Source organism: Ovis canadensis, chromosome 1 (genome assembly GCF_042477335.2).
Source record: "Ovis canadensis isolate MfBH-ARS-UI-01 breed Bighorn chromosome 1, ARS-UI_OviCan_v2, whole genome shotgun sequence".
In the NCBI taxonomy this organism is placed as follows: domain Eukaryota; kingdom Metazoa; phylum Chordata; class Mammalia; order Artiodactyla; family Bovidae; genus Ovis; species Ovis canadensis.
This window is the reverse complement of record NC_091245.1, coordinates 187,429,411-187,455,602: the sequence shown is the minus strand read 5'-3', so window position 1 is coordinate 187,455,602 and position 26,192 is coordinate 187,429,411. Positions and strand designations below refer to the sequence as shown.

Here is a 26,192-nt window from a genome sequence, read left to right as displayed (position 1 = left end):
GAGATCAAACCAGTCAATTCTAAAGGAAATCAACCCTGAATATTCACCAGAAGGACTGCTGCTGAAGCTGAAGCTCCAATACTTTGGCCACCTGATGTGAAGAACTGACTCACTGGAAAAGGACCCTGATGCTGGGAAAAGTGGAGGGCAGGAGGAGAAGGGGACAACAGAGGATGAGATAGTTGGATGGCATCACCGACTCAATGGACATGAATTTGAGCAAACTCTGGGACAGGGAAGGACAGGGAAGCCTGGCATGCTGCAGTCCATGGGGTCAAAAAGAGTCAGACACGACTGAGCAACTAAACAACAACACATGTATCTGAGTTAAACTTTGCAGGGAGAGCAGTTTCCAAAAGAAAGATACTGCTGAAATGGCTAAAGGGAACAGTCATCCACCAAGCATTAAACGTAGATCATGAAAAAATAAAAAGATGATGAAGTGAAATAAAGTCGCTCAGTCGTGTCTGACTCTTTGCGACCCCATGGACTACATGTAGCCTACCAGGCTCCTCTGCCCATGGGATTTTCCCGGCAAGAGTACTGGAGTGGATTGCCATTTCCTTCTCCAGGGGATCTTCCCAACCCAGGGATTGAACCCAAAAAGATGATGGGAGATGACAAAATGATGTTTGCTCAAAATGAAGGTGAAGACAAAAAGGGCAAAATAATAAAGTCTTGTTTCATTTTAAAACTTATTTAAGTTTTCTCTGGCAGATGGACCCAGACAGGGGTTAGATTTCCCAGCAAGGAAAGAGATGCTGTCCTCAGCTAGACCTTTCCACCTTTTCCCAGGCTTCTTCCTGCTGATTCAGAGTCTCAGAAACTAGAAATGTAAATTAACTAAATGTTAGAAAGCACAGCTGTGAGGAGTGATTTCCTGACTGACTTAGAAGTGAAGGCAAAGAAAAGTCTGTATGGGAAATAATGAAGCTGAGGGGACAGCAACCGAATTGCCAGGGATCTGGAAAAGAATTCTCACAACGTGCTACATCTTAGATAACATTGGATTTAAAATTCTTAAAAACGCTCTGTAGGAGAAGTGTAATTATCTCCCTGAACACATGAGGAAACGAGACTTGAGAGGTGAGATAACTTCCCCAAAGCCCACGGAAGTGGTGACCTAGCTTTTGAAACATTAAATTCTGCAAAACTGGGCAAGAACTGCCCCCAAAAGGCTTCAGAACCAAGTAAACTGATGAATATAAAGGTGAGAAAATGCTAAAAGGATCGTGTCCACTTAAAAAGACCTCATGGAATATTTTACAAGTTTAGAATTATTTTTTGGAAGTCGTTTCTAAAGATTTTCTGTTTTGTTTCAGGCTGCCTCATTTAGCAAAGAGCAAAATATCTTGTATTCAAGGGACTGGAAAGTTATGGTTTAAGTATGGGGGAGTTTAAGCTTCCTGCTGCTAGGGAAGCCCTGGTCTTGCAAGCTGTAGCAATGCTTGCTAACTACAAAAATGCTTGTCAGCTTGTTGGTTAACAGACACAGAAGTGAGGGCAAGCACGTCAGCCTCTTAAGGCTGAAGCTGTAAGAACCACCGTGGTGAGGTGCTGCTTTGGTGACGGGCGTCGTGCGGCTGTGTGCCATCTACTCAGTAAGTGAGGACCAGCCGTGCGCCAGGCTGGTGCCGTCGGTGCTTATTAATGAACAAAGGAAGCAATCTCCCAACTCAGAATCCTGAATTGACAAACACAATGAAGCCAGTGCCTATGGAAACACAGAAACTCAAAACTCTTCTTTATGCCCCAAGAGGGAGCCACTTCTGCCTTAGTTTTCAGGTGTTGATCTATTATCTGCTTCAGGATGGAATGTAAAGAGGCTGTTGTCTCCAGCTACGGTTGGAGGAAGGCTGGAGAAACAGGCCTCTGGGAGAAGGGGCTATGCCGGCATCTGAAGTTCAGGGTCAGGGAGGAATCTGGGCCTGGGGGATTGCGTGTGAGCTAGACTGGAGACGAGCGGCTTCTGGGGTTGATGAAGCAAGTCCTGTGTGGGGGCACCACTCCTCCAGCTGTGATCCCCAGTTCCCAAGCCAGCTGTGAGATCTTACCTTCCACAGGCACCGAGCACAGTGAGTCCATGCTTTTAGCTGGTCGGATGGTAGCCTTTTCCACTAAAGACAAAAGAAAAGAACATCCCTGGTGAATGCACTTTCGGAGGAAGTGTTCAGAACAATAGGTCAGACTGTAGGTACAAAAGAGAAATTTCTTTGGGAAAATTTTCAAGTATTTATAAATTTCCCCGTTGGAAAACATTCTCCATGCCACCTCAGATGTTCTCATTTTCTTTAGGGGACTGACCTTATAAAAATAGGGTAATTATAGATCAAAGGTTTATTAACATTTTACAGATAAAGGTAGATTACAATTTTGTCACAAAGCTCTGAGCCAGTGAGGAGTCCTGAACTCAATTTTACTTTACAGAAAAGATTCAAAGATTCATCCATAGGGTAGAACCCATGGGGCTCCAGCTAACGCCTCCTAGATGATGGGCCAGGCAGCAGGATTCTTGACTGTAGCCACATTGCGCAACAACCAGAAATTTAGTACAACAGGTAAGAGGGCCCAGGGAACTTTCCCCTCTGTCTCTAAGGAGTCACCTTTTCCCTGTGGGTCACCCTTCTCCCACAAGCACCTCTGCTTCTTGCTCCCCTAAAGCTCTCACCCACCAACCTCATCCTGGAGCAGATCCCAACCAAACCTTTTTGGAGCACCTACTATGAGCCTGAAGGACTCTATGCATCTTTGTAAGCCACTTAAGGAGGTTTTCAGAAGAGTGTGAAAATTTATTAGTCCATGTATAGGCATAAGCAGTTTCACAAAATCATCTCTTTTCAGAAAGCCAAACTGGCTAGAAGGTAGTTCCTTCCAGGTCAAACTTGCTAGGATGGGAGAGAGGGCAATTTAGAAGCTGGCCAGGGCTTCTAAAGTAACTCTTTAGAAGTGGCTTTAAGGTAACTTTGGATCCAGACATATCTGACTTTGACTCCCAATTCTCCCACTGTTGGCCTCAGATAAGCAGCTTACCTTTTTGAACTTTCATTTTTTTGACATGAAAAGGAAGAAAAGTAGAGCTGTTATGAGGATGAAAGGAGTAATGCATATAAAGTAGGTTGTATTAATCTAGAATCAAGTAAATGCTGAAGAAGTCATTATTGTTTATTGTTTATTGTTGTTGATGGTATTCAAGATAAACCAGGGCTCAGCAACAAGGGAGAACCCAGGAGATGGTTCTAAAAGAAGCACTCAGAGTTGCCCTAGCCCCAGTTGGGTCCTAACTCACACTTGTTTAATTCCTCTTTCAAAATTCCTTTTTCCCTTCTTGGTCCATATCCTGCTTCTTTTGAGAGGCTCTGAATTAACCCCTTAGCCTCCCAGGCTCGGAGCTTCTCTGCCTGGGGCCCACTGGGCTCTGGAAGACTTAGCAGTGGTGATGCCAAGACTGCCTTCCACCTCCTTCCTTTCAGGAGTAAGCAGAATTCTCATCCTTGGAAGATCGACTATTTCCACAAGTTTACAAAATGACTTCTAAAACTGCTGGCCATTGGGACTTCCCTGGTGGTCCAGTGGTTAAGAATCCACCATCAAATGTAGGAGACATGGGTTCGATCCTTGGTAGGGGAACTAAGATCCATATGCTGTGGGGCAATGAAGCCTGCTTGCTGCAACAAAGAGCCTGTGTGCCACAACAACCAAGATTCAACGCAGCCAAGTAAACAGATATTTGAAGTGCAGTGAAGTTGCTCAGTCGTGTCTGACTCTTTGCGACCCCGTGGACTGTAGCTCTCCAGACTCCTCTGTCCATGGGATTCTCCAGGCAAGAATACTGGAGTGGGTTGCCATTTTTAGAAACAAACAAAAAATCTTGCCTGGCCAGCCTCCTTTCATTCATGTATTCATTTTTCCCTTTGGCTACACTATACAGTTTGCACAGTAGCTTCTCTGGTAGCTCAGCTGGTAAAGAATCTGCCTGCAACGTGGGAGACCTGGGTTAGATCCATGGGTTGGGAAGATCCCCTGGAGGAGGGCATGGCAACCCACTCCAGTATTCTTGCCTGGAGAATCCCCATGGACAGAGAAGTCTGGCGGGCTACAGTCCATGGGGAGTCAGACATGACTGAGTGACTAAGCACAAGCACATATGTAGCTTGCAGGATCCTCAGTTCCCTGACCAGGGATTGAACTCCAGCCATGACAGTGAAAGTGCCGAATCCTAACCACGAGACCACCCGGAGATCTCCAAACATGTATTTGGCGACAAAATTTTGCCTGGTGACCCTGAGTGCCAGAGAGAACAGACAACAGTTCTGGCTGCAGGGCCATCAGTGTCCACCTTTCCTGTGGGACCCTCTGTCTGACAATGAAGCTCCTTGTGGCCCCAGTGGACACAGAAGGGAACAGTCTCCAACAATTCCCTGGCTCCTTGTCTGGACAGTGGCTAAGCACTCAAGGCTCTGTGGCCTATGACGATACAGGTGTCCCTCAGTATTTGCAGAGGATTGGTTCCAGGACCCCCAGAGATACCATAATCCACTGGATGTTCAAGCTCCTTATATAAAAGGTGAACTACAATCAGCCTTGTCTACCCATACGTCCCACATATGCAGATATGAAGGCCTAACTGTAGATATTGATTTATTCATTCAAAGACCTGAATTCCCCTGGTCTTTCAGGGAAGGGCTCTGTTTGTTTGTTTTGCTTTATTTACTTCTTTCTTTTTGGCTGAGCTAGGTCTTCATTGCAGTGTGCAGGCTTCTCATTGCATGGCTTCTCTTGTTGGAGAGAACAGGCTCTAAGCACACAGGCTTAGCTGCTCTGCGGCAAGTGGGATCTTCCCAAACCAGGGATTGAATCCATGCCCCTTTCATTGGCAGGTGGATTCTTAACCACTGGACCACCAGGAAAGTCTGGCTAACTGTGTTTAGATTATTTTTTTCTGCCTGGGACCTTGGCCTCATGGAAATGCATTCACCCGTTTTCTTTGGGTCCTTGAGTTCCCTCTCTTAGATGATCTCTGTGGCTTTATTTCCCTGCTCAAAGGAGTTCACTTTAGAGGGTTCCCTAGAATCTTCCTGTTTGATAATATATTGACACAAATTCCAGTACACATGTGTCTGGGAGACTTCAGAGTTTATGCATCTCCATTCAGTCAGTACCCAAGTTTTTCTTACCCTTTCAGTCAGCTCAGTTCAGTTGCTCAGTTGTGTCCAACTCTTTGTGACCCCAAGGACTACACCACGCAAGGCTTCCCTGTCCATCACCAACTCCCAGAGCTTGCTTAAACTCATGTCCATCGAGTTGGTGATGCCATCCAACCATCTCATCCTCTGTCATCCCCTTCTCCTCCTGCCTTCAATTTTTCCCAGCATTAGGGTCTTTTCCAGTGAGTCAGTTCTTCACATTAGGCCAAAGTATTGGAGTTTCAACTTCAGCATCAGTTGTTCTAGTGAATATTCAGGACTGATTTCCTTTAGGATGGACTAGTTGGATCTCCTTGCACTCCAAGGGACTCTCAAAGAGTTGTCTCTAACACCACAGTTCAAAAGCATCAATTCTTCAGCGCTCAGCTTTCTTTATGGTCCAGCTCTCACACCCATACATGACTACTGGAAAAACCATAGCCTTGACTAGACAGATCTTTGCTGGAAAAGTAATGTCTCTACTTTTTAATATGCTGTCTAGGTTGGTCACAGCTTTTCTTCCAAGGAGCAAATGCCTTTTAATTTCATGGCTGCAGTCACCATCTGCAGTGATTTTGGAGTCCAAAAAATAGTCTGTCACTGTTTCCCTTGTTTCCCCATCTATTTGCCATGAAGTGATGGGACCAGATGCCATGATCTTTGTTTTTTGAATGTTGAGTTTTAAGCCAGCTTTTTCTCTCTCCTCTTTCACTTTCATCAAGAGGCTCTCTAGTTCCTCTTCAGTTTCTGCCATAGGGTGGTGTCTTCTGGGTAGCAGCTTATTTGTATTTCTTCCGGCAGTCTTGATTTCAGCTTGTGCTTCATTCAGCCCAGCATTTCATATTATATATGAAATATTATATACTCTGCATATAAGTTAAATAAGCAGGGTGACAATATACAGCCTTGATGTACTCCTTTCCCAATTTGGAACCAGTCTGTTGTCCCATGTCCAGTTCTAACTGTTGCTTCCTGACCTGCATACAGATTTCTCAGGAGGCAGGTCAGGTGGTCTGTTATTCCCATCTCTTGAAGAATTTTCCACAGTTTGTTATGATCCACATAGTCAAAGGCTTTGGCATAGTCAATAAAGCAGAAGTAGATGGAACTGTCTTGCTTTTCCTATGATCCAAAGCATGTGGGCAGTTTAATCTCTGGTTCCTTTGCCTTTTCTAAATCCAGCTTGTGCATCTGGAAGTTCACATATTGTTCACATATTGTTGAAGCTTTGCTTGGGGAATTTTAAGTATTACTTTGCTAGTGTGAGATGAGTGAAATTGTGAGATGAGTGAAATTGTGTGGTAGTTTGAACATTCTTTGACATTGCCTTTCTTTGGGATTGGAATAACAACTGACCTTTTCCAGTCCTGTGGCCACTGCTGAGTTTTCCAAATTTGCTGGCATGTAGAGTGCAGCACTTTCACAGCATCATCTTTTAGAATTTGAAATAGCTCAATTGGAATTCCATCATCTCCACTAGCTTTGCTCATAGTGATGCTTCCTAAGGCCCACGTGACTTCACATTCCAGGATATCTGGCTCTAGGTGAGTGATCACACCATCGTGGTTATTAGGATCATGACGATCTTTTTGTATAGTTCTGTGTAGTCTTGCCACTTCTTCTTAATATCTTCTGCTTCTCTTAGGTCCATACCATTTCTGTCCTTTATTGAGCCCATCTTTGCATGAAATTTCCCTTGGTATCTCTAATTTTCTTAAAGAGATCACTAGTCTTTCCCATTCTATTGTTTTCCTCTATTTCTTTGCATTGATCACTGAGGAAGGCTTTCTTATCTCTCCATGCTATTCTTTGGAACTCTGCATTCAGATGAATGTATCTTTCCTTTTCTCATTTGCCTTTAGCTTCTCTTCTTTTCTCAGCTATTTGTAAGGCCTCCTCCGACAACCATTTTGCCTTTTTGCATTTCTTTTCCTTAGGGATGGTCTTGATCCCTGCCTCCTGTATAATGTCAGGAACCTCTGCCCATAATTCTTCAGGCACTCTGTCTATCAGATCTAATCCCTTGAATCTATTGTCACTTCCACTGTACAAACGTAAAGGATTTGCCGTATGGAGGTCATACCTGAATGGTGTAGTGGTTTTCCCTACTTTCTTCAATTTAGGTCTGAATAGGAGTTCATGATCTGAGCCACAATAAGCTCCTGGTCTTTTCACTGACTGTATAGAGCTTCTCCATCTTTGGTTGCAAAGAATATAATCAATCTGATTTTGGTATTGAAAATCTGGTGATGTCCATGTGTAGAGTCTTCTCTTGTGTTGTTGGAAGAGGGTGTTTGCTATGACCAGTACGTTCTTTTGGTAAAACTCTGTTAGCCTTTTCCCCGATTCATTTTGCACTCCAAGGTCAAAGTTGCCTGTTACTCCAGGTATCTCTTGACTTCCGACTTTTACATTCCAGTCCCCTCTGATGAAAAGAACATCTTTTTTAGATATTAGTTCTAGAAGGTCTTATAGGTCTTCAAAGAACTGTTCAACTTCAGCTTCTTCAGCAGTACTGGTTGGGGCATAGAGACTGTGATATTGAATGGTTTGCCTTGGAAACAAACAGAGATCATTCTGTCGTTTTTGAGATTGCACCCAAGTACTGCATTTCAGACTCTTTTGCTGACTATGAGGGCTACTCCATTTCTTCTAAGGGATTCTTGCCCACAGTAGTAGATATAATGATAATCTGAATTAAATTCACCCATTCCAGTCCATTTTAGTTCACTCTTGCCATCTCCTATTTGACCACTTCTAATTTACCTTGATTCATGGACCTAACATTCCAGGTTCCTATGCAATATTGCTCTTTAGTATCTCCTATTTCTGTTCCATTTTCTAAACATGGTTAAACATCCCTTCACCTGCACCCCCTCCCCACAAAAAACTCCAGTACTATAAACATGGTAAATCAACTTTTAAAATGTTCTTAATTATAAAACTTAAAAAAAAGATTTAAAAATTATTTAAATATGTTAATCCACTGCTTTCCTTTTTTCACAAGTATATTTCAACAAATAATGAGGCTATTACAGGGTTATGACCACCCCCTACCCTCCCCCACCCAGTCTTTAATTTCTAGGGTTTCAACAACACTCTTCTAGTGAAACATGGCCGCTCAGGCAATAGTCAAGGTCACAGAGAGCTATTTATATTGACACCGATGGTTCTTTAATTGCACCTCTGTACCCCATCAAAAGCCAGCCATTTTGATGAACTATTTCTGACCAGCTTGTTCATGAGATAGCAGTGGTTTTCAACTCTGGCTGCATATTGGAATCTCCTGGGGAGCTTTTAAAAAGTTACCAATACTCTGACTTTATCACAGTCCTCCTGATGCAGAGCTGCTGTGGGTGTGAACCACATCCTGTGGGTGACTCTGAGGTGCAGCCTTGCTGAGGAGCGGCCAGGGACGTCCTGTACATTCTATGAATTTACCACTGTTTGATCCAGCACCTGGAGCTTCTTCCTTTCGAAAACCACACGGGGGTGGAAATCTTCCTAAGTCACAATCAAAGCAAATCACTTATTCTATTTTTATTCAATTGTTTTGTTCTTTTAACTTTTTGGTACTTGGTGAACCTCTTACATTGTGGCACTAATTCTGTAACTGAAGTTCTCTCTGATGTGCTTCAGCAAATCTATTATTAGATCAGGAGTTTCTTGCCAGGTATACCCCTTAAATTCTCCTTTGAGAATCCTAACTTCTGACTTGTATCTGGCCTCCCATAACTACGGCGACCTGTCCTCTTCACCTGGCTATCTTGCCGTTTTGTGAAATACATTTTCCCCCATATAATGGATATTACAGATGGGTGCCCAGAATCCATTTCCTTCCCCTTCTCTGGAGCCCTGTCCAGCTTGGGTGTACCTCATTCCTCACCCAACAGGCATAATGGCATTCCTCATGCCCGTGATTGGTTCAGGAATCCAGTCCTAGGCTGGTCAACACACAGCACTCTCCCGGCCGTAACGATCGACCCATGTGACTAAGTGAAGGCTACTATTGTGGGGATTGGGGAGGGCGACAGACACTTAATGCGGAGGTTCTGGGAAAAAAGGGTCCCTGCACCAAGAAGCAAGCTACCAGAAATGATGTTCTTTCTCCTTCTGGTCATAATGATAGTCAAAGGTAAAACCTAGAACTCTTAATACTATACCCACTTTGTTGCTGCAAAGGGAGCCAGTCTGAGGATAAAGCTGACCCTCAGAGGAAGGCATAGCTGAGGAAAACATGGAGAAATGGAAACACAGCCATTGGACTAAATCGTCCCTGAAGCTTTTCCTACATCTGGGTGTCCCAATAAGTTACCTCCTTGCATAAGCCAGTAGAGTTGGATTTGCTCTTACTTGAAGCTGAAACCAAGCTTCCCAGGTGGTGCAATGGTAAAGAATCTACCTGCCAATGCAGGAGACGCAGATGTGGGTTCAATCTCTGGTTTGGGAAGACCCCTTGAAGTAGGAAATGGCAATTTGCTCCAGTATTCTTGCCTGGAAAATTCCATGGACAGAGGAGCGTGGCGGGCTACAGTCCATGGGGTCCAAGGAGTCGGACACAACTGAGCACACACACAGCCTAAACCACTACACCCACTATACCTGGTGAAATCCCCATTACTCCAGTAGGACAACGTGATGACTTCTAACATCTGTGCTTTATGATCCTTGGCACACAGTTATAACCAGTGCTGGGGAAGGTTCTTAAAGATATTCTCTCAATTTCCTCTACAGACATTAGTTTTTTTCCCCCCAAACCTTTATTGTTAAGAATTTCAAACATTCAGAACCACTGAAGACCTCTAAACCTACCATCTAGGTTCATATTTTGCCATATGTTTGGTTCATCTATTTCTAATCTATTTATCTACCTACATACTTAAATTTTGCAGAATCATTTGAAAGTGAGTCTCAGTATTTTGACACTTCATCTTTAAATACTTAACTTTAGCATATGCCTCTTAAGCACCAGCAAACTATGAAAATTTACTATTTTCAATATCATCTAAAATCTAGCCTATTTATCCTCAAAATTATCTTTTGTAAAAAATTTTTATTTATTTATTGTTAGCTGCACTGGGTCTTCATTGCTGCTTGTGGATCTCCTCTAGTTTTGGCGAGCAGGGGCCACTCTTCACTGCAGTGTGGAGGCCTCGCACTATGGTGGCTTCCCTCGTTGCCGAGCACGTGCTCCAGAGTGTGGGCTTTAGTAGCTGTGGCGCACAGGTTAGCTGCTCTGCAGCATGTGTGATCTTCCTGGACCAGGGATCAAACTCATGTTCCCTGCATTAGCAGGTGGATTCTTAACCACTGGACAACCCAGGAAGCCCTGTAGTCTTTTTTATTTTTACAAACTAAGATTCAATCAAGGTTTGCTCATTGCATTTGAATGTTTACCTTTTACTACTTGTTTCATAACTATTGCTCTCATTTTTTAAAAAATCATGCTTTCAGTCTGTAACACTGAATGCCACTGTGGCAAATTTCTTTGGCCTTCCCTTTCTGATACAATATTCAGCTTGATTGATTATATTCCCCATTTTATAGTGGTTCCCTTGGTTCCCTTCTGCATCAGTTCTACTTACTACTCAGATATAACTCCCACAGGGCAGCATCCTTATTTAAATGTCAGATCTTCCTTACAGTAAAGTTCATTAATAAACGTAGAAAGAATGATGGAAGTGGAAAATTACCATATGGTAAATACCATAGTTAGAACTGTTATAGACAAGAACCACTGATGGATATTAAAATTCATGGATGAAAGTATCATGAGGAAAAGAATATTTGCATGGTCTAAAAGTATCTCCCACAAGACATTTATTAATTGCAAAGGAAAAAAATAGTACCTTCACAGGAACAAACCTTGTAGACGGCACTTTAACCAAGTGATCAAGGTTGACATCACCAACAATAAAACACTGACCTCATGGGCCCTCTGATATGACACACTGTGACAGGCACAGCATTTGTAACCTCAATCTAACCATGAGGAAACATCAGACAATCCCAAACTGAGGTATATTCTACAAAATAAATGGCCAAAACTCTTCCAAAGTGTCAAAGTCAGAAAGACGGAGGAGCTGCCTAGGTTGAGAGGAGCTGCCTAGGTTGGAAAATTAAGGAAGCATGAAATCTAAATGCAATGTGGGTTCCTTGACTAGATCCTGGCTCCGTGGGGCCTGGACATTAGTAGGACAAAAGGCCAAATACAAATAACATCTGTAAACTATTTAGCAGTATTACACTGATATTAACATTATGGTTTTGATCATTGTATTACAGTTATTTAATACATTAGCTTTGGGGGAAGCTGCATGACGGGTATATGGATTCTCTGTGTACTATTTTTGAAAAATTTTTGTAAATCCAAAATAATTAAAAAACAAACAAACAAAAAAAACAGGACTTCCAAGGTGGTCCAGTGGTTGGGAATCCACCTGTCAAGGCAGGGGACAGGCGTTCCATCCCTGCTCTGGGAAGACCCCACACGCCTCAAGAGCAATGAGGCCCATGCGCCACAACTACTGAGCTTATGCTCTAAAGCCCACGTGCCACAACTACTGACGCCCTCACACCTAGAGCTAGTGCTCCGAAACAAAAGCAGCCCCTGCAATGAACAGCCAGTGCACTGCAACGAAGAGCAGCATCTGCTCGCTGCAACAGAGAAAAGCCCGCGTGGCAAAGAAGACCCAGTGCCGCCAAAAACAAATAGATAAACTTAGGAAGAAACAAAAAAGGCTCTTCAGCTAATTTATAAGTTTCTCTTCTAGAATTGGTGAGCTTGACCCAAACCAAAGACTGAAGAAACAGAACTAAAAATATATATCTATATCTCTCTTATGAACATAACCATTGTTGATTCTTACCTGAGAGCCTCTGTCCTCTCACAAATACACTCCCGTTTCTACTCAGCTTTGATTTGGAGTCTGATCCAGAACGTCCCAGGTTAAATATTGATTTCCACTTCTTGGATTTACTGGAGAGCTTTCTTCTAAAAGAGCCAAGCCACAGGGGGTAAGTTGGATAACTAGCCATTTCAATGGGACTCTGAACTATCAAAGGAATATCCCAAACATGTTCTTAGTTATGAACAACTCTGACATGGCACGAAATTCTTTTAAAAAATCCAAGCTGAGCCTGACTCTCACCCTGTCCAAGGATGCCCTTGATGACCAAGCCAGGTTTTCATGAGTCAGAGTGAAGGACCACATTTTTCAGATGTGCTATTAAAAGCAGGAAAGTGAAAGTGGCTTAATCGTGTCTGACTCTTTGTCACCCCATGGACTGTAGCCCACCAGGTTTCTCAGGCCATGGAATTCTCCAGGCCAGAATACTGGAGTGGGTTGCCATTTCCTCCTCCAGGGGATCTTCCTGACCCAGGGACTGAACCCAGGCCTGAAGGCAGATTCTTTACCATTTGAGCCACGAGGGAAGCCCATTAAAAGCAGGGGTTGGGGGCAAACAGAGGCAGGGGTTGGTGGGAGACTCAGAGGTCACAAGCAACCACAGTTCTGGGAATTCTGGTAGAAATTCTGATGAACACTTTCCTCCTGGGTTTTTAAAGACATCTATTTCTTACAGGAGTAAACACTAAAGGCCAGAGACCTCAGTCCTTTTATGCTCCCTGCCCTGCAGCCACACTTCTGGGACATACACAGGTGAGGAGAAGGCTAGGGAGACTTCAGTGGGCTGGACAGGGGGTGGATGAGAAAGCAACTTGGAAGAGAGCCTGGCCTGGGAGAGCTGCAGACTGCTGGGTGTGGTCAGTGGTCACTGCAGAGAAACACAGAGGGTGGCCACTGTGTCTCTGGCTTTGTCTCTCATTTCCCTGATGAAGCAGGGATAGTTGAGTGCTAGACTTAAATTGAAGAATGTAGGGAAAACCACTACACCATTCAGGTATGACCTAAAGCAAATCCCTTACGGTTATACAGCAGAAGTGAGAAATAGATTCAAGGGATAAGATCTGATAGACAGAGTGCCTGAAGAATTACAGAGGGAGGTTCGTGACATTGTTCAGGAGGCAGGGAGCAAGACCATGCCCAAGGAAAAGAAATGCAAAAAGGCAAAATGGTTGTCTGAGGAGGCCTTACAAATAGCAGTGAAAAGAAGAGAAGCAAAAGGCAAAGGAGAAAAGGAAAGATATGCCCATTTGAATGCAGAGTTCCAAAGAATAGCAAGAAGAGATAAGAAAGCCTTCCTCAATGATCAATGCAAAGAAACAGAGGAAAACAATAGAATAGGAAAGACTTAAAAAAAAAGGAAAGACTAGAGATCTCTTCAAGAAAATTAGAGATACCAAGGGACCATTTCATGCAAAGATGGGCTCAATAAAGGACAGAAATTGTATGGACCTAACAGAAGCAGAAGATATTAAGAAGAAGTGGCAAGACTACACAGAAGAACTGTACAAAAAAGATCTTCATAGCCCAGATAATCACAACGGTGTGATGCTTAACCTAGAGCCAGACATCCTGGAATGTGAAGTCACGTGGGCCTTAGGAAGCATCACTATGAACAAAGCTAGTGGAGGTGATGGAATTCCACTTGAGCTATTTCAAATCCTAAAAATGATGCTGTGAAAGTGCTGCACTCAATATGCCAGCAAATTTGGAAAACTCAGCAGTGACCACAGGACTGGAAGAGGTCAGTTGTCATTCCAATCTCAAAGAAAGGCAATGCCAAAGAATGTTCAAACTACCACACAATTGCACTCATCTCACACACTAGCAAAGTAATACTTAAAATTCTCCAAGCCAGGCTTCAACAGTACATGAACCATGAACTTCCAGATGTTCAAGCTGGATTTAGAAAAGGCAGAGGAACCAGAGATCAAATTGCCATCATCCATTGGATCATTGGAAATGCAAGAGAGTTCCAGAAAAACATCTACATCTGCTTTATTGACTATGCCAAAGCCTTTGACTATGTGGATCACAAAAAACTGTGGAAAATTCTTCAAGAGATGGGAATAACAGACCACCTGACCTGCCTCCTGAGAAATCTGTATGCAGGTCAGGAAGCAACAGTTAGAACTGGACATGGGACAACAGACTGGTTTCAAATTGGGAAAGGAGTACGTCAAGGCTGTATACTGTCACCCTGCTTATTTAACTTATATGCAGAGTACATCATGAGAAATGCTGGGCAGAATGAAGCACAATCTGAAATCAAGATTGCTGGGAGAAATATCAATAACCTCAGATAGGCAGATGACACCATCCTTATGGAAGAAAGCAAAGAACTAAAGAGCCTCAGATGAAAGTGAAAGAGGAGAGTGAAAAAGTTGGCTTAAAACTCAGCATTCAGAAAACTAAGATCATGGCATCCAGTCCCATCACTTCATGGCAAATAGACGGGGAAACAGTGCAAACAGTGGCTGACTTTATTTTTCTGGGCTCCAAAATCACTGCAGATGTTGACTGCAGCCATGGAATTAAAAGACGCTTACTCCTTGGAAGGAAAGTTATGACCAATCTAGATAGCATATTAAAAAGCAGAAACATTATTTTGCCAACAAAGGTCTGTCTAGTCAAGGCTATAGTTTTTCCAATGGGCATGCATGGATGTGAGAGTTGGACTAGAAAGAAAGCTAAGCATCAAAGAACCAATGCTTTTGAAGTGAGGTGTTGGAGAAGACTCTTGAGAGTCCCTTGGACAGCAAAGAGATCCAACCCATCCATCCTAATGGAAATCAGTCCTGAATATTCATTGGAAGGACTGATGCTGAAGCTGAAACTCCAATACTTTGGCCACTTGATGTGAAGAGCTGACTCATTTGAAAAGACCCTGATGCTGGGAAAGATTGAAGGTGGGAAGAGAAGGGGACGACAGAGGATGAGATGGCTGGATGGCATCACCGACTCAATGGACATGAGTTTGAGTGAACTCCGGAGTTGGTGATGGCCAGGGAGGCCTGGCGTGCTGCAGTCCATGGGGTCACAAAGAGTCAGACACGACTGAGTGACTGAACTGAACTGAACTCAGACAGGGCCCAGAGGACCTGCTGCCACCAGAGGTCACCACAGAGGCCTTGCCGGGCTCTGGCTGGCCTAGCCATTATATTTCATAAAGTTCTGGGATGAAACCCTGGCACCTGTGGGCTCCACAGAGGACCTCTTCTCCACAGAACACGTGCTTCTGCCATCAGGGATAGACCTGCAGTGCTTCGTGGTCTCTGTCGTATCTAGCCTAATGTTGTCAAGCACTTGGCCTTGGGGTAGATTTTACAGTATCGCCTATACCTTGAGGCATCGTGCACCCCAGGTGTGGTTGACAGCACAGGGAAGGTATACTTGATTGTCCTTCAGAGGTATCCTTCTTCCTGATCCCTGGATGAAAGTATCATCCTCCAGGGATTTGGAGGGAGGGGCAGAGCCATCTGTGCCCTCCAGGAAATGGAGCGTTTCCTGCCAGGTGAGATCCAGTCACCCTTCCCAGGCACCCAGCACGCTCTCCCTCCCCAGAGGGAAACAGCCGTGCCTTCATGTGCAGGACACTGACAAGAGGCCTGCAGGGTCTGCTTTCACACCTCCTTTCACTGACCAAACAGCAAGGATGATACTCCTCAGTGAAAAGATTGCCTTCCTGCTCCTCCACCTACTGTCTGCCTAGAATTTAGGACTCTTGCTTCCATAAACGAGGAATGTGTGGAGACCAGGGTTACAACAGAAGAAATGAAAAGGAGAAGTGAGGAAAGACACGAGTAAAAACGGTGTTTGTTTTGTTTTTGGAGGGAAGGGAGGGCTCTGACAGGTAGCAGAGGAGGAACAGAAGCCAGGATGCATGTCCTCAAGAGTTTTCAGGCCAGAGTGGTGGTTTGTCAGCTTGTCCTCCGTCCATCTCCACGCCTTTTATAATGTGCTGTGAAGGTGAAGGGTGGGAGGAGGCAGCCAAATTTTTCTGTTTAGCAACCTTCCTTTTGAAAACATCAAGGCTATTTTGTCTAAGCTAGGAAATAAGGGATTTTAGTTATGATTCTTGACACCTATGAGCCCTACCCCACCACAGTACTAGGGATCTCTGGTGGGAGACCAAGGTCTCAAAGACTTTGGGGCAGTGAGGGAATGCACATTGGTGATGTCGTGGCATCAGCTCCCATCTCTTCTGGAAGGCCACCTTACCCCCCAAACCAGATCACAACCCCAGACCATGCTGCCATTATAGCCCCGAAACTCTAACCACTTCCTCCTCTGTCCCCCGCCACCCAAACATCTCCCAGAACTTGAAAGAAGGCCACTTACTTGTTGTCTGGTAACTCAAGGACAGTGTGGAAGAGGGTGCCCATGGGAGGGACAATCTCGGGCAGGCTATTCTCTCTTCTTTCCTTCCTGGCGGGATGATTAGTAGCCAGGCTCCGGGCCTGAGCTTCCTCCAGACTCACCAACTTCATGGGCAGGGAGAGGGCGGGCAGGGTCAGGCTCTTCATGATCGGCCGGTTTTCTGTAAAGAAAAGAGAAGAGCTCATAGACCTCCTGGGAGTGGATCTGTTCACCAGTTCCAGCCAGATGCCCACAGCCACAGCTCCCCCATTCCTGACCTCCCGGCAGGGACTTCTCTTGGGCATGGTAGGGTCTGTGGCAAAGACTACATATAGGAATGTGATAGCAATCCTGGCCATCTCCAGCCAGAGGGCACACAGAGGCTTCAGAAGGTAACCTGCATTCCTGTACTTTTCAGAGACGGACTATTCATTCATTCACACAACAACATATTAAGCACTTACTGTGGGCCAGAGTAGCAGCTGAGGGTATTTGCCCCTGGGTACTGCTTAGTCCTTCGGTCAGGTGAGAATGTGTGTTCAGCCACAGAGGTGGTCTCACTCAGCTGGGGTGGGAAGATTATCCCTTCTCTCTTGGCACCCCACTCCAGTACTGTTGCCTAGAAAACCCCATGGACGGAGGAGCCTGGTAGGCTGCAGTACATGGGGTCTTGAAGAGTCGGACACGACTTCACTTTCACTTTTCACTTTCACGCATTGGAGAAGGAAATGACAACCCACTCTAGTGTTCTTGCCTGGAGAATCCCAGGGATGGTGGAGCCTGGTAGGCTGCCGTTTATGGAGTCACACAGAGTCGGACACAACAGAAGTGACCTAGCAGCAGCAGCTGCAGCTGGAAAACATGGCCTCCAAGGCAATTTAAGGTTGGAGGTCCATACAGTCAAAGCTATGGGTTTTTCCAGTAGTCATATACAGATGTGAGAGCTGGATCATAAATAAGGCTGAGGGCTGAGGAATGCTTCTGAACTGTGGTGCTAGAGAAGACTCTTGAGAGTCCCTTGGACTGCAAGGAGATCAAACCAGCCAATCCTAAAGAAAATCAGCCCTGAATATTCATTGGAATGACTGAACCTGAAACTGAAGCTCCAATACTCTGGCCACCTGATGCGAAGAGCCGGCTCACTGGAAAAGACCCTGAGGCTGGGAAAGATTGAGGGCAGGAAGAGAAGGGGGCAGCAGAGGGTGAGATAGTTAAACAGTATCGCTGACTCAATGGACATGAATATAAGCAAACTCCAAGAGATAGTGAAGGATAGGGCAGCCTGGCATGCAGTCCATGGGGTTGCAAAGAGTTGGATACGAATGACTTAGTGACTGAACAACGACAACAAATGACTTATTCCATTTTGTGTAAATGTTAAGTATGTTACCAAAGTCAGTAAGAATTCATAAGAAGAACATTTAAGTGGAATGCACTGAATAGTATGTATTGGAGACAGTCAAGAGTTAAAGGCTCAGAGGAAACTAAATTTCAACATGCGGGACAAAAGCTGATTAAGGCAATGGTCATAAAAAGGACAGGCATTTCCACGTTGGAATTAGGAACACCCTTAACACTAACAGTCATGGGTGGAATTCGCTGTCAAGAAGAACATTTCCCAAAGTCATTAATTCTCTACAATGGTTTATTTATTTGTTTTCCTATTTTTTTTCCTCCCAGAGGCATCACTGGGTAAGGAAAAAGCACAGGCTGGAAGATTTAGGTTCCATGTTCAGTCCTACCAGTTGCTAAGCTTTTCTGGTTCTCTGGTTCTTCATGTATAAAATAAGGTTGATAGCTTTAGGATGGTTGTGATAAGACAATGAGATGATATGTGTGGAGGGTCCGCCACAGTTCCTGGCATACAGTAAGTCCCCAGTGAATTACTGGTTGATTCAAAAGGATGAATGAATGAAAGCATACTATTTCTCCTTCCCAGGTGGTGCTAGCGGTAAAGAACCCACTGGAGACATTAGAGTTGTGGGTTCAGTCCCCAGATTAGGAAGATCCCCTGGAGAAGGCAATGGCAGCCCACTCCAGTATTCTTGCCTGAAGGATCCCATGGACAGAGGAGCCTGGCAGGCTATAGTCCACGGGGTCACAGAGAGTCAGACAAGTCTGGAGAAACTTAGCACAAAGTGCAAGTTAAAATAAAGATAAAAGAAATGTCAGCCATTCCTAGGTCAAGACAATTAAAAAACACACGTTCACACAAAAACTTGCACATGACTGTTCACAGCAGCATCATAATAACCAAAAAGCAGAAACAACCCAAATGTCCATCAACTGATAAGTGGATACATAAAATATGGTATATCCATACAATGGAATGAAATGCTGATCCATGAGAACATGCGCTAAGTGAAAGAAGTAGGTCATTAAAAGCCATGTATTGTATGATTCCACTTATATGAAATGTGCAAAAGAAGCAAAATCCATAGAAACAGGAAGTAGATGACTGGTTGCCAGACTCTGGTGGGAAGGGAGGACAAAATGTGGAGCGACTCCTTTACTGGGTGTGGGGTTTCTTTCTGGAGTGATGAAAACATCCTGGAATTAGACAGTGGTGATGGTTGAACAATTCTGTGAACACACTAAAAACCACTGAAATGTTACTATAAAATGATTAAAGCAGTGAATTTTATGGTATGCAAATTTTAAAAGAAAGATCATAAACCACATAGAGGACAGGATGGGGGTAAGAATTATTATACCAGGAATCAAAATTTGATATTAATTGCAATTGATTACTTTGATGGTTATAATTGATTTTCCCAAGCTTATTAGCCAAACTAGAAAAGAATGCTTTGATCAGCTCATACAAATATTTTGCAGATATAGTTCTAACACACTGGTTCTTGAGGTATGGACCCTAGCCAGTAGCAGCAGCATCACCTGGAAACTTGTTAGAAATGCAGATTTTCAGCAGCACTCCAGACAAGCTGAATCAGAAATTCCAGGTATGAGGTCCAGATGGTGACTAGAGCCATAAAATTAAAAGACGCTTACTCCCTGGAAGAAAAGTTATGACCAACCTAGATAGCACGTTGAAAAGCAGAGACATTACTTTGCCAACTAAGGTCCGTCTAGTCAAGGCTATGGTTTTTCCTGTGGTCATGTATGGATGTGAAAGGTGGTCTGTGAAGAAAGCTGAGCACCGAAGGACTGATGCTTTTGAACTGTGGTGTTGGAGAAGACTCTTGAGAGTCCCTTGGACTGCAAGGAGATCCAACCAGTCCATTCTGAAGGAGATCAGCCCTGGGTGTTCTTTGGAAGGAATGATGCTAAAGCTGAAACTCCAGTACTTTGGCCACCTCATGCAAAGAGTTGACTCATTGGAAAAGACTCTGATGCTGGGAGGGATTGAGGGCAGGAGGAGAAGGGGATGACAGAGGATGAGATGGCTGGATGGCATCACGGACTCGATGGACGTGAGTCTGAGTGAACTCCGGGAGTTGGTGATGGGCAGGGAGGCCTGGTGTGCTGCAATTCATGGGGTCACAAAGAGTCAGACATGACTGAGCGACTGAACTGAACTGAACTGAGCTGAAACTGTGTGTCAACAAGCCTTCCCAGTTATGTGATGTATGCTAATGCTGGAAATTGTACCCTCACACAAATGGTAGTTATGAGGTTTACTGATCAGCTGGATTTTTTATTTTTACAAATTAGGCTCATATGAGTTCAAGCAGCATAAACCAATACCAATGCATTCCTGGGGTTCATTATGTTATTATGAGGACTGGAACATCATGAATTGCACCTCATTACATCCAACCTGAAATAGCTAAATGTTTCTCACATATAGTGGGCTTCAATGCTAGCTAGTCTCTATATACATGCACCCACAAACACACACTCATTGCAGTATGCCTACTGTCCAGTGCAGGGCAGAACAAAGCAAGTGCTCAAGAAATGCTTGCAAGAAAGACAAATATTATATGATACCACTTACATGTGGAATCTAAAAAATAGTACAAATGAAGTTATTTATAAAACAGAAACAGACTCATAGAGATAGAAAACAAACTTATGGTTACCTAAGGGGAAGTGGAGGAGGGATAAACTGGGAATATGGTATTACACAGATACACACTACCATATGTAAAATAGACAATAAGGATTTAGGGTGTAGCACAGAGAACTATATTCAATATCTTATAATAAACTATAATGGAAAAGAACCAAAACAGAATATAGGTGTGTGTATATGTATAAATGGAACAAACACAATATTATAAATCAATTATATTTCAGTTTAAAAAAGAAATGCTTGCAAAGTGAAGGCATTCTGAATATATATGCAAGCATGAACAGGATGCTTCTTAACTCGCTTACTTAAGCCTTCTGCAACATCATACTGGAAGTAAAAATAAAAGCTAACAGTTGGGGGGATATTGCCAGTGCCTCTAGATAACAACTGCAAGAGTTTAAGAACTCACTAAAAAGAACAGTATTCAAAGTCACCACACCATGTTCATGGGATAGGCCACATATGCAACTGATCAGAAACATACTAGAGCCACATCTGCACACACCACACCTTTGCTGCATTGGCACACACGTCCACACGCATGATCCTCAGACACAGTGTTGTAGCGCACATACATAGCTGACACTGAGAGCTAGATCCCAGCCCACTCTGACTTATTCTTGGATCCCGTGCCTCAGGCAAAGAAGAAGTGAATGCCAGGAGCAGCCATTACCATCGTTCTCCAGTGACCCGGGGGTACCGTTGTTGAAGATTTGATCCACATGATTCAGTATGAATTCAATCACCACCTGCTGGACCCGGACTGCGAGGAAGGCTGCATCTCCACTGCAAACAGTGGCTTCAATTTCTTTAGATCTGAACCGCAGAAGAAACACATTCAGTGAACGAGTCTGCCCCACCTACTGAAGCATAAGTGGGGAGCCAGTGGGCATTTTGAACAGGCCCTAATTCCTAAATGTATATAGCTTGTTAATTTGTATTAATGTAACTATTTAAGATCAATTGAAGAGATGCTTTAAAGGTTGTGAGGCCCAACACACTGGACAACTTGGAGACAGTCACCAGGTACTATAAACTGCAAAGCTGTAAACACTGTATTACTCAATATATAGGAATTGATTTTATTTTTTTCATAGGATCTCCTTCAAGTTCCAAAGAATTGTTCTAAGGGCAAGTCATCATTTACAGAGTCATGTGAAGCAGCTAATTCAGGTTCTAGCTAGCTAGGACCCCACCAAAACCAACAAAAGCCAAGGAACCCCAAAGACCCAGAAAGACCTTTCCAGGAAATTATAACATACAGATCCATCACACTGGCCACATCATGGCTGTAGCCAGAATATACTTCTGGGTTCCAGAGTTTCCAAGGTTAGCAAGCAAGGGCTGTAAAAATCACCTTTAATTCCTCGGTGTGACAAATAACCACTTAGCCAAAGGTTTGTCTATCAGGGGGCTCAGTTTTGAAGAATCCAGGTTTCGTGTGAATTGGGGGCTGCTTGGAGCCCACTGGGCCAGTGAGGTGAGGGGAGGCGGTTACCTGAGGAGGTTGGGTGCCCACACCAGGGCCAGGTTCCTGGCATGCATGTTGGTCTTGCTGCTGAAGGATGCGATGTGGGCCAGGTGTCGAATCAGGTATTCCAAGGTCCTGTAACGGTTCATTGAAGAAAAAAAAAAGTAAGAATCTTCAGAGTCTGTGTGAAACCTGACATCTGGAGATAATTTAAAGGTTGAGTTAAGAGATTCTAAATATGTCTATTTCACGAATTTTAGAAGGTTATCAGGAAGATATCAAGATAGATGGAAGTAACTTTCTTGGCCCTAGGAGCACCGGCCACGGGTGAGGAGGAGACAGTCTCAGCAGAAGTCAGCTGAGGACGCTAGTGCAGCCAGAGATGGATCCCGGGACTCCCAGTGCTCAGAGCCTGTGCCTCCTGTCACTGAGGGCAGCATGGCCTCCACACAGTCTTGAAACTGGCCCTCATCTCAGCTTTTCTGTAATTCTTCCAGCTATGGGCACCCTGGCACTGGTTAAGGAACTCATCTGATGGATGAATACCATCTGTTATTGCTGGGATGTTCTTATACCATATCAAAATCTGCCCTCTTATAAAGACCTGCATAGGTTTAAGAACCACTGGGATTCCCTGGTGGCTTGGATGGTAAAGAATCTGCCTGCAATGCTGGGAGACTGGAGTTTGATCCCTGGGTAGGGAAGATCCCCTGGAGAAGAGAATGAGATTCCACTCTAGTATTCTCGTCTGGAGAATTCCATGGACAGAGGAGCCTGGTGGGGATAGTCCATAGGGTCACAAAGAGTTGAACATGACTGAGTGATTTTCACAGGGAAAGGTGGCACAGTTAGGGACTAAACTGTGAGGAGGAGAAAGGATGAAATGATGTAAGGGATGGTATTGATAAGCATACAGAGACATCAATCAGCCAAACGCTCAAGAGTGATGGTCAAACCCTGTTTAGAAACCATCTTGGTTTCCACTGATTTCATTACGCTATGAACCTGGGTAAGAACCTAGACTATCTCTGTGAGACTGGCCTGGGAATCAGAAATGATTCTTATGGGACTCCGAGGTGTACCCTGAAAGTAATGGAGACATGGGCTGTCCCTTCCCGCCAGGCTCTCTGGTCAGGCCCCAGCATGCTCTGACACAACTGACCTATTCGCCTACCTCAACCTACCCCAGAAAGCCACTGTCCACTGAATTTGTCCCCTTTTTTGATGCCAGCCTGTATCTGTGGTATTATATCACATTGAGAGAATGTGAATTTCTGTTACCAAGAATTCTTACCTGTAATGGGATGGAGGGAGCTCCTGGATAACATTTTGGATTCGGGCCAGTTGGCCTTCTTCCGGGCAATGAGACACTGCCTCCTGTGGACACGAAATGAAGCAATCCAGTGAGCGCTCAAGAAGGGGGACACCCCCCTGGATCTGCGGGTTTTATTCAGGCTTCTGGTACTCCAGCCTCCCAACCATGCCTAGAGACCATCCTTCCAGGAGGCACACTTTTCTAGAAAAAACAAACCACTAAAATCTCCGAGGGTTCAGGATGCAAAGTATCTAACAACATGGGCACACAGCTCTGTGTCCTCAGATGGCAGGTAGGCGTCTGGTAAAGATGGTATGGAATCTCGGGTGTGTTCTGCGTGCCAGACAGAGTCCTCACACTGGGAGAGAGAAGCAGAGACAGAGAGAAGTGGAGATGACAGGGTGGCTGCCTGTTTACTCAGCCAGCTGTCTTTTTGGGTGCAAACAGCCACTTCCATCTAGCCGGAGACTTTCCTGTGACCAGGCAGCCTGTCGTTGATTCCAGGAAGTGGGGACCACGTGAAGACGTGCCTTCTCAGCAGGGTAAGAGCTTTGTCCCTGAGACCCGATGGCCTTGTCCGGACTTGCTCTTTGGTTGTTTCCTGTGTGGGTATGTGGTTCCCAGCTCAGCCCAGGCCCTCAAGAGAGGCAAGGACTTCAGTACACGCAGTGTGATTCCAAGCATGCCTGGGGCTCCTGCACAACACAGGTGCCCCCGACAGATTCACCTATACCCCGTCCTGTGAGTCTGTCCTGCCTATGCTCAGGTTCAAGGGCCCCTCCCAATGGCTGAGTACTCAAGACTGCCCGCATGGGAGCTGTACCTGAGTTCAAGGTCAGCAGTCACATCTTTGTTTTTTCACTACATTATGGTTTACTACACTAAAAATGCACAAATCTCTGATACACCTTCCCAAGTCCTTTCATATGCATAATAACCGTGTAACCCCACTCAGATCAAGACACTTTAAAAGGGCTCAACTATTGGCTCCATTTTCCTAAGTGGGACATCATACCAGAGCTTTGGCCACCAACGTGTTTTTGTTTGACTTTTTTATTTAATTGAAGTAAAGCATTCACAGAAGCTAACCATTTTCAAAGGCAATAAAAAAATCTCTATGTGGGAAAACTCTACTTCATTTCCTACTCAGAAGTGGGGAGAAACTCGGGGCTCAGAGGGTCACAGTTGTCTCAGTCTTCTGCTGGGTTTGCAAGCCTCAAAACAGAGCTGGCATAAATATGATTTCTGTCGCAATTCTTGCTTTTTGAGATGTGCAGATGTAGAGGGTAAGGACCAGAATAGAGCCTAGAGAAAGCACCTGATACCTCTGCCCTCTTCCTGGGCTCTGTCATTTAGGAAACAGATTTGTGGGGGAGACCCTGACTCTCAAGACAGGGAGAATCTCATAAAGCGATTGAAGGGAGAGAGCCTCAGAGGAAGGAGGGGTGAAGGAATGAGGCGTGGACCCTCCCACATTCTGTCCTGTAAAGGGCGGGGAGGCCTCTCTTCCTCTCTTGGCAAACAGAGGACGAGCTTCCCAAGCCCCTACCCCACCCCCACTTTCTAAAAGTGTTTCTTAGGAAAAAAGGTGTAGGTCAATTTAACAGCATTCATGGAAAGTTCCTTTAATATTTTAGGAAGCTGTTAGTCACCTCTGTTCCGAGAGACTGGGCGGGCTCACCCCTGATGCCTGCAGGTCCCATATGGGATCATTTTATTATTCAGAGCTTCTCCCCTTTGCACCCCAATCCTATTTGGAAGCTCTCTAGATCATCATTGTTCTCCCAGAGGGTCTGCTCACTGCAAAGCTATTTTTCCATCTCTTTGTGTTTCCATCTCTTTGCTGTCCAAAGAGATGGACAGCAGAGTCCATCACTGGGGAATTGAAGGAAGGGAGTTGACACTTTGCCCATCCCAATCTTTTGCCTAAAAGAGAATTTCACTCAACATTACCCAGGACAATCTTGCTGATGGTTAAACTTTAAAAAATCCAGGTTGAATCTGTGACCATTTGTTCTCTTCCAGTCAGTATCAAGAAGACCAGCTTCCTGAACTTTGAGGACTCTGGCGAGGGCTGGTCTCCCATCCCCTCTGGCCAGGCCCAGGCTCTAGTTTCCTCTGTTTACCTGAACACCACCTTAGCCCCTGTGCTCAGGCAGCCTCATTCCCAGGATGGATAAGCAACCCGGGTCTGTCCCTTCTAACTGCACCCCAGCTGCAACTCAGCTTTTACCTTTTATTTTGTATTAATTATTTAGAAATTATTATAAAGCCATTTTTGTCATTTTTAATTATTTTAAGTGATTGGGTTAAAAAGTTATTCATGCAGAAGGTTTTAAAAATGCAAAACATTCAAAGGAATACACAGAAGAAAGTGTCTTCCTTCCAACATCAGACCCTCAGTCTCCAGAGACAGCAACCACCGTTATCTTCCAGACAGTTGTTATACCTTCCTGTTTTTGTCACACCTGCGGCAGCAGGCACCTGGCCCATCTTCAAATTCCTTGTCTCCCATCATTTCCTCCTTGCTTGCTCCCTATGGGCCGTGCTGGCCTCCATATATTCCTTTAAACAAGCTTGGCATGTCCTCGACAAGGGCCTTGGTGCCTGCTGTTTCTTCTCAGCATCCTCTTCCACCAGATACTTGCACAGCTTGTTCCCTCGCTTCGTCTTTGTCTGTTCGAGCATCACTCACTGGCGACCTTTGATTATTGGTCCCCAGCATTCTCTGACTTGTGCGTGCGTGCCTGCTCAGCTGTCTCTGGCTCTCCGTGGCCCCATGGACTGCAGCCCGCCAGGTTCCTCTCTCCTTGGAAATTTCCCAGCCAAGAATACTGGGGGGGAATTACCATTTCCTAAGTCAGGAATCTGAGGATCTTCCTAACTCAGGGATCAAATCCGTGTCTCTTGCGTCTCCTGCATTGGC

General features: G+C 44.6%; 1 protein-coding gene across 1 annotated transcript in view; it reads right to left on the bottom strand.

The window, feature by feature from the left end:
• ARHGAP31 (Rho GTPase activating protein 31) overlaps positions 1-26,192 on the bottom strand; it is a 122,204-nt gene that overhangs the window by 17,282 nt on the left and 78,730 nt on the right. Inside the window, exons 4-9 of the mRNA XM_069554349.1 lie at positions 23,246-23,328; positions 21,979-22,086; positions 21,154-21,296; positions 16,430-16,628; positions 12,053-12,177; positions 2,055-2,117 (exon numbers count right to left, since the gene is read on the bottom strand). Coding sequence (XP_069410450.1) covers positions 2,055-2,117; positions 12,053-12,177; positions 16,430-16,628; positions 21,154-21,296; positions 21,979-22,086; positions 23,246-23,328 — 721 coding nt within the window. The remainder of the gene's footprint in view (positions 1-2,054; positions 2,118-12,052; positions 12,178-16,429; positions 16,629-21,153; positions 21,297-21,978; positions 22,087-23,245; positions 23,329-26,192) is intronic.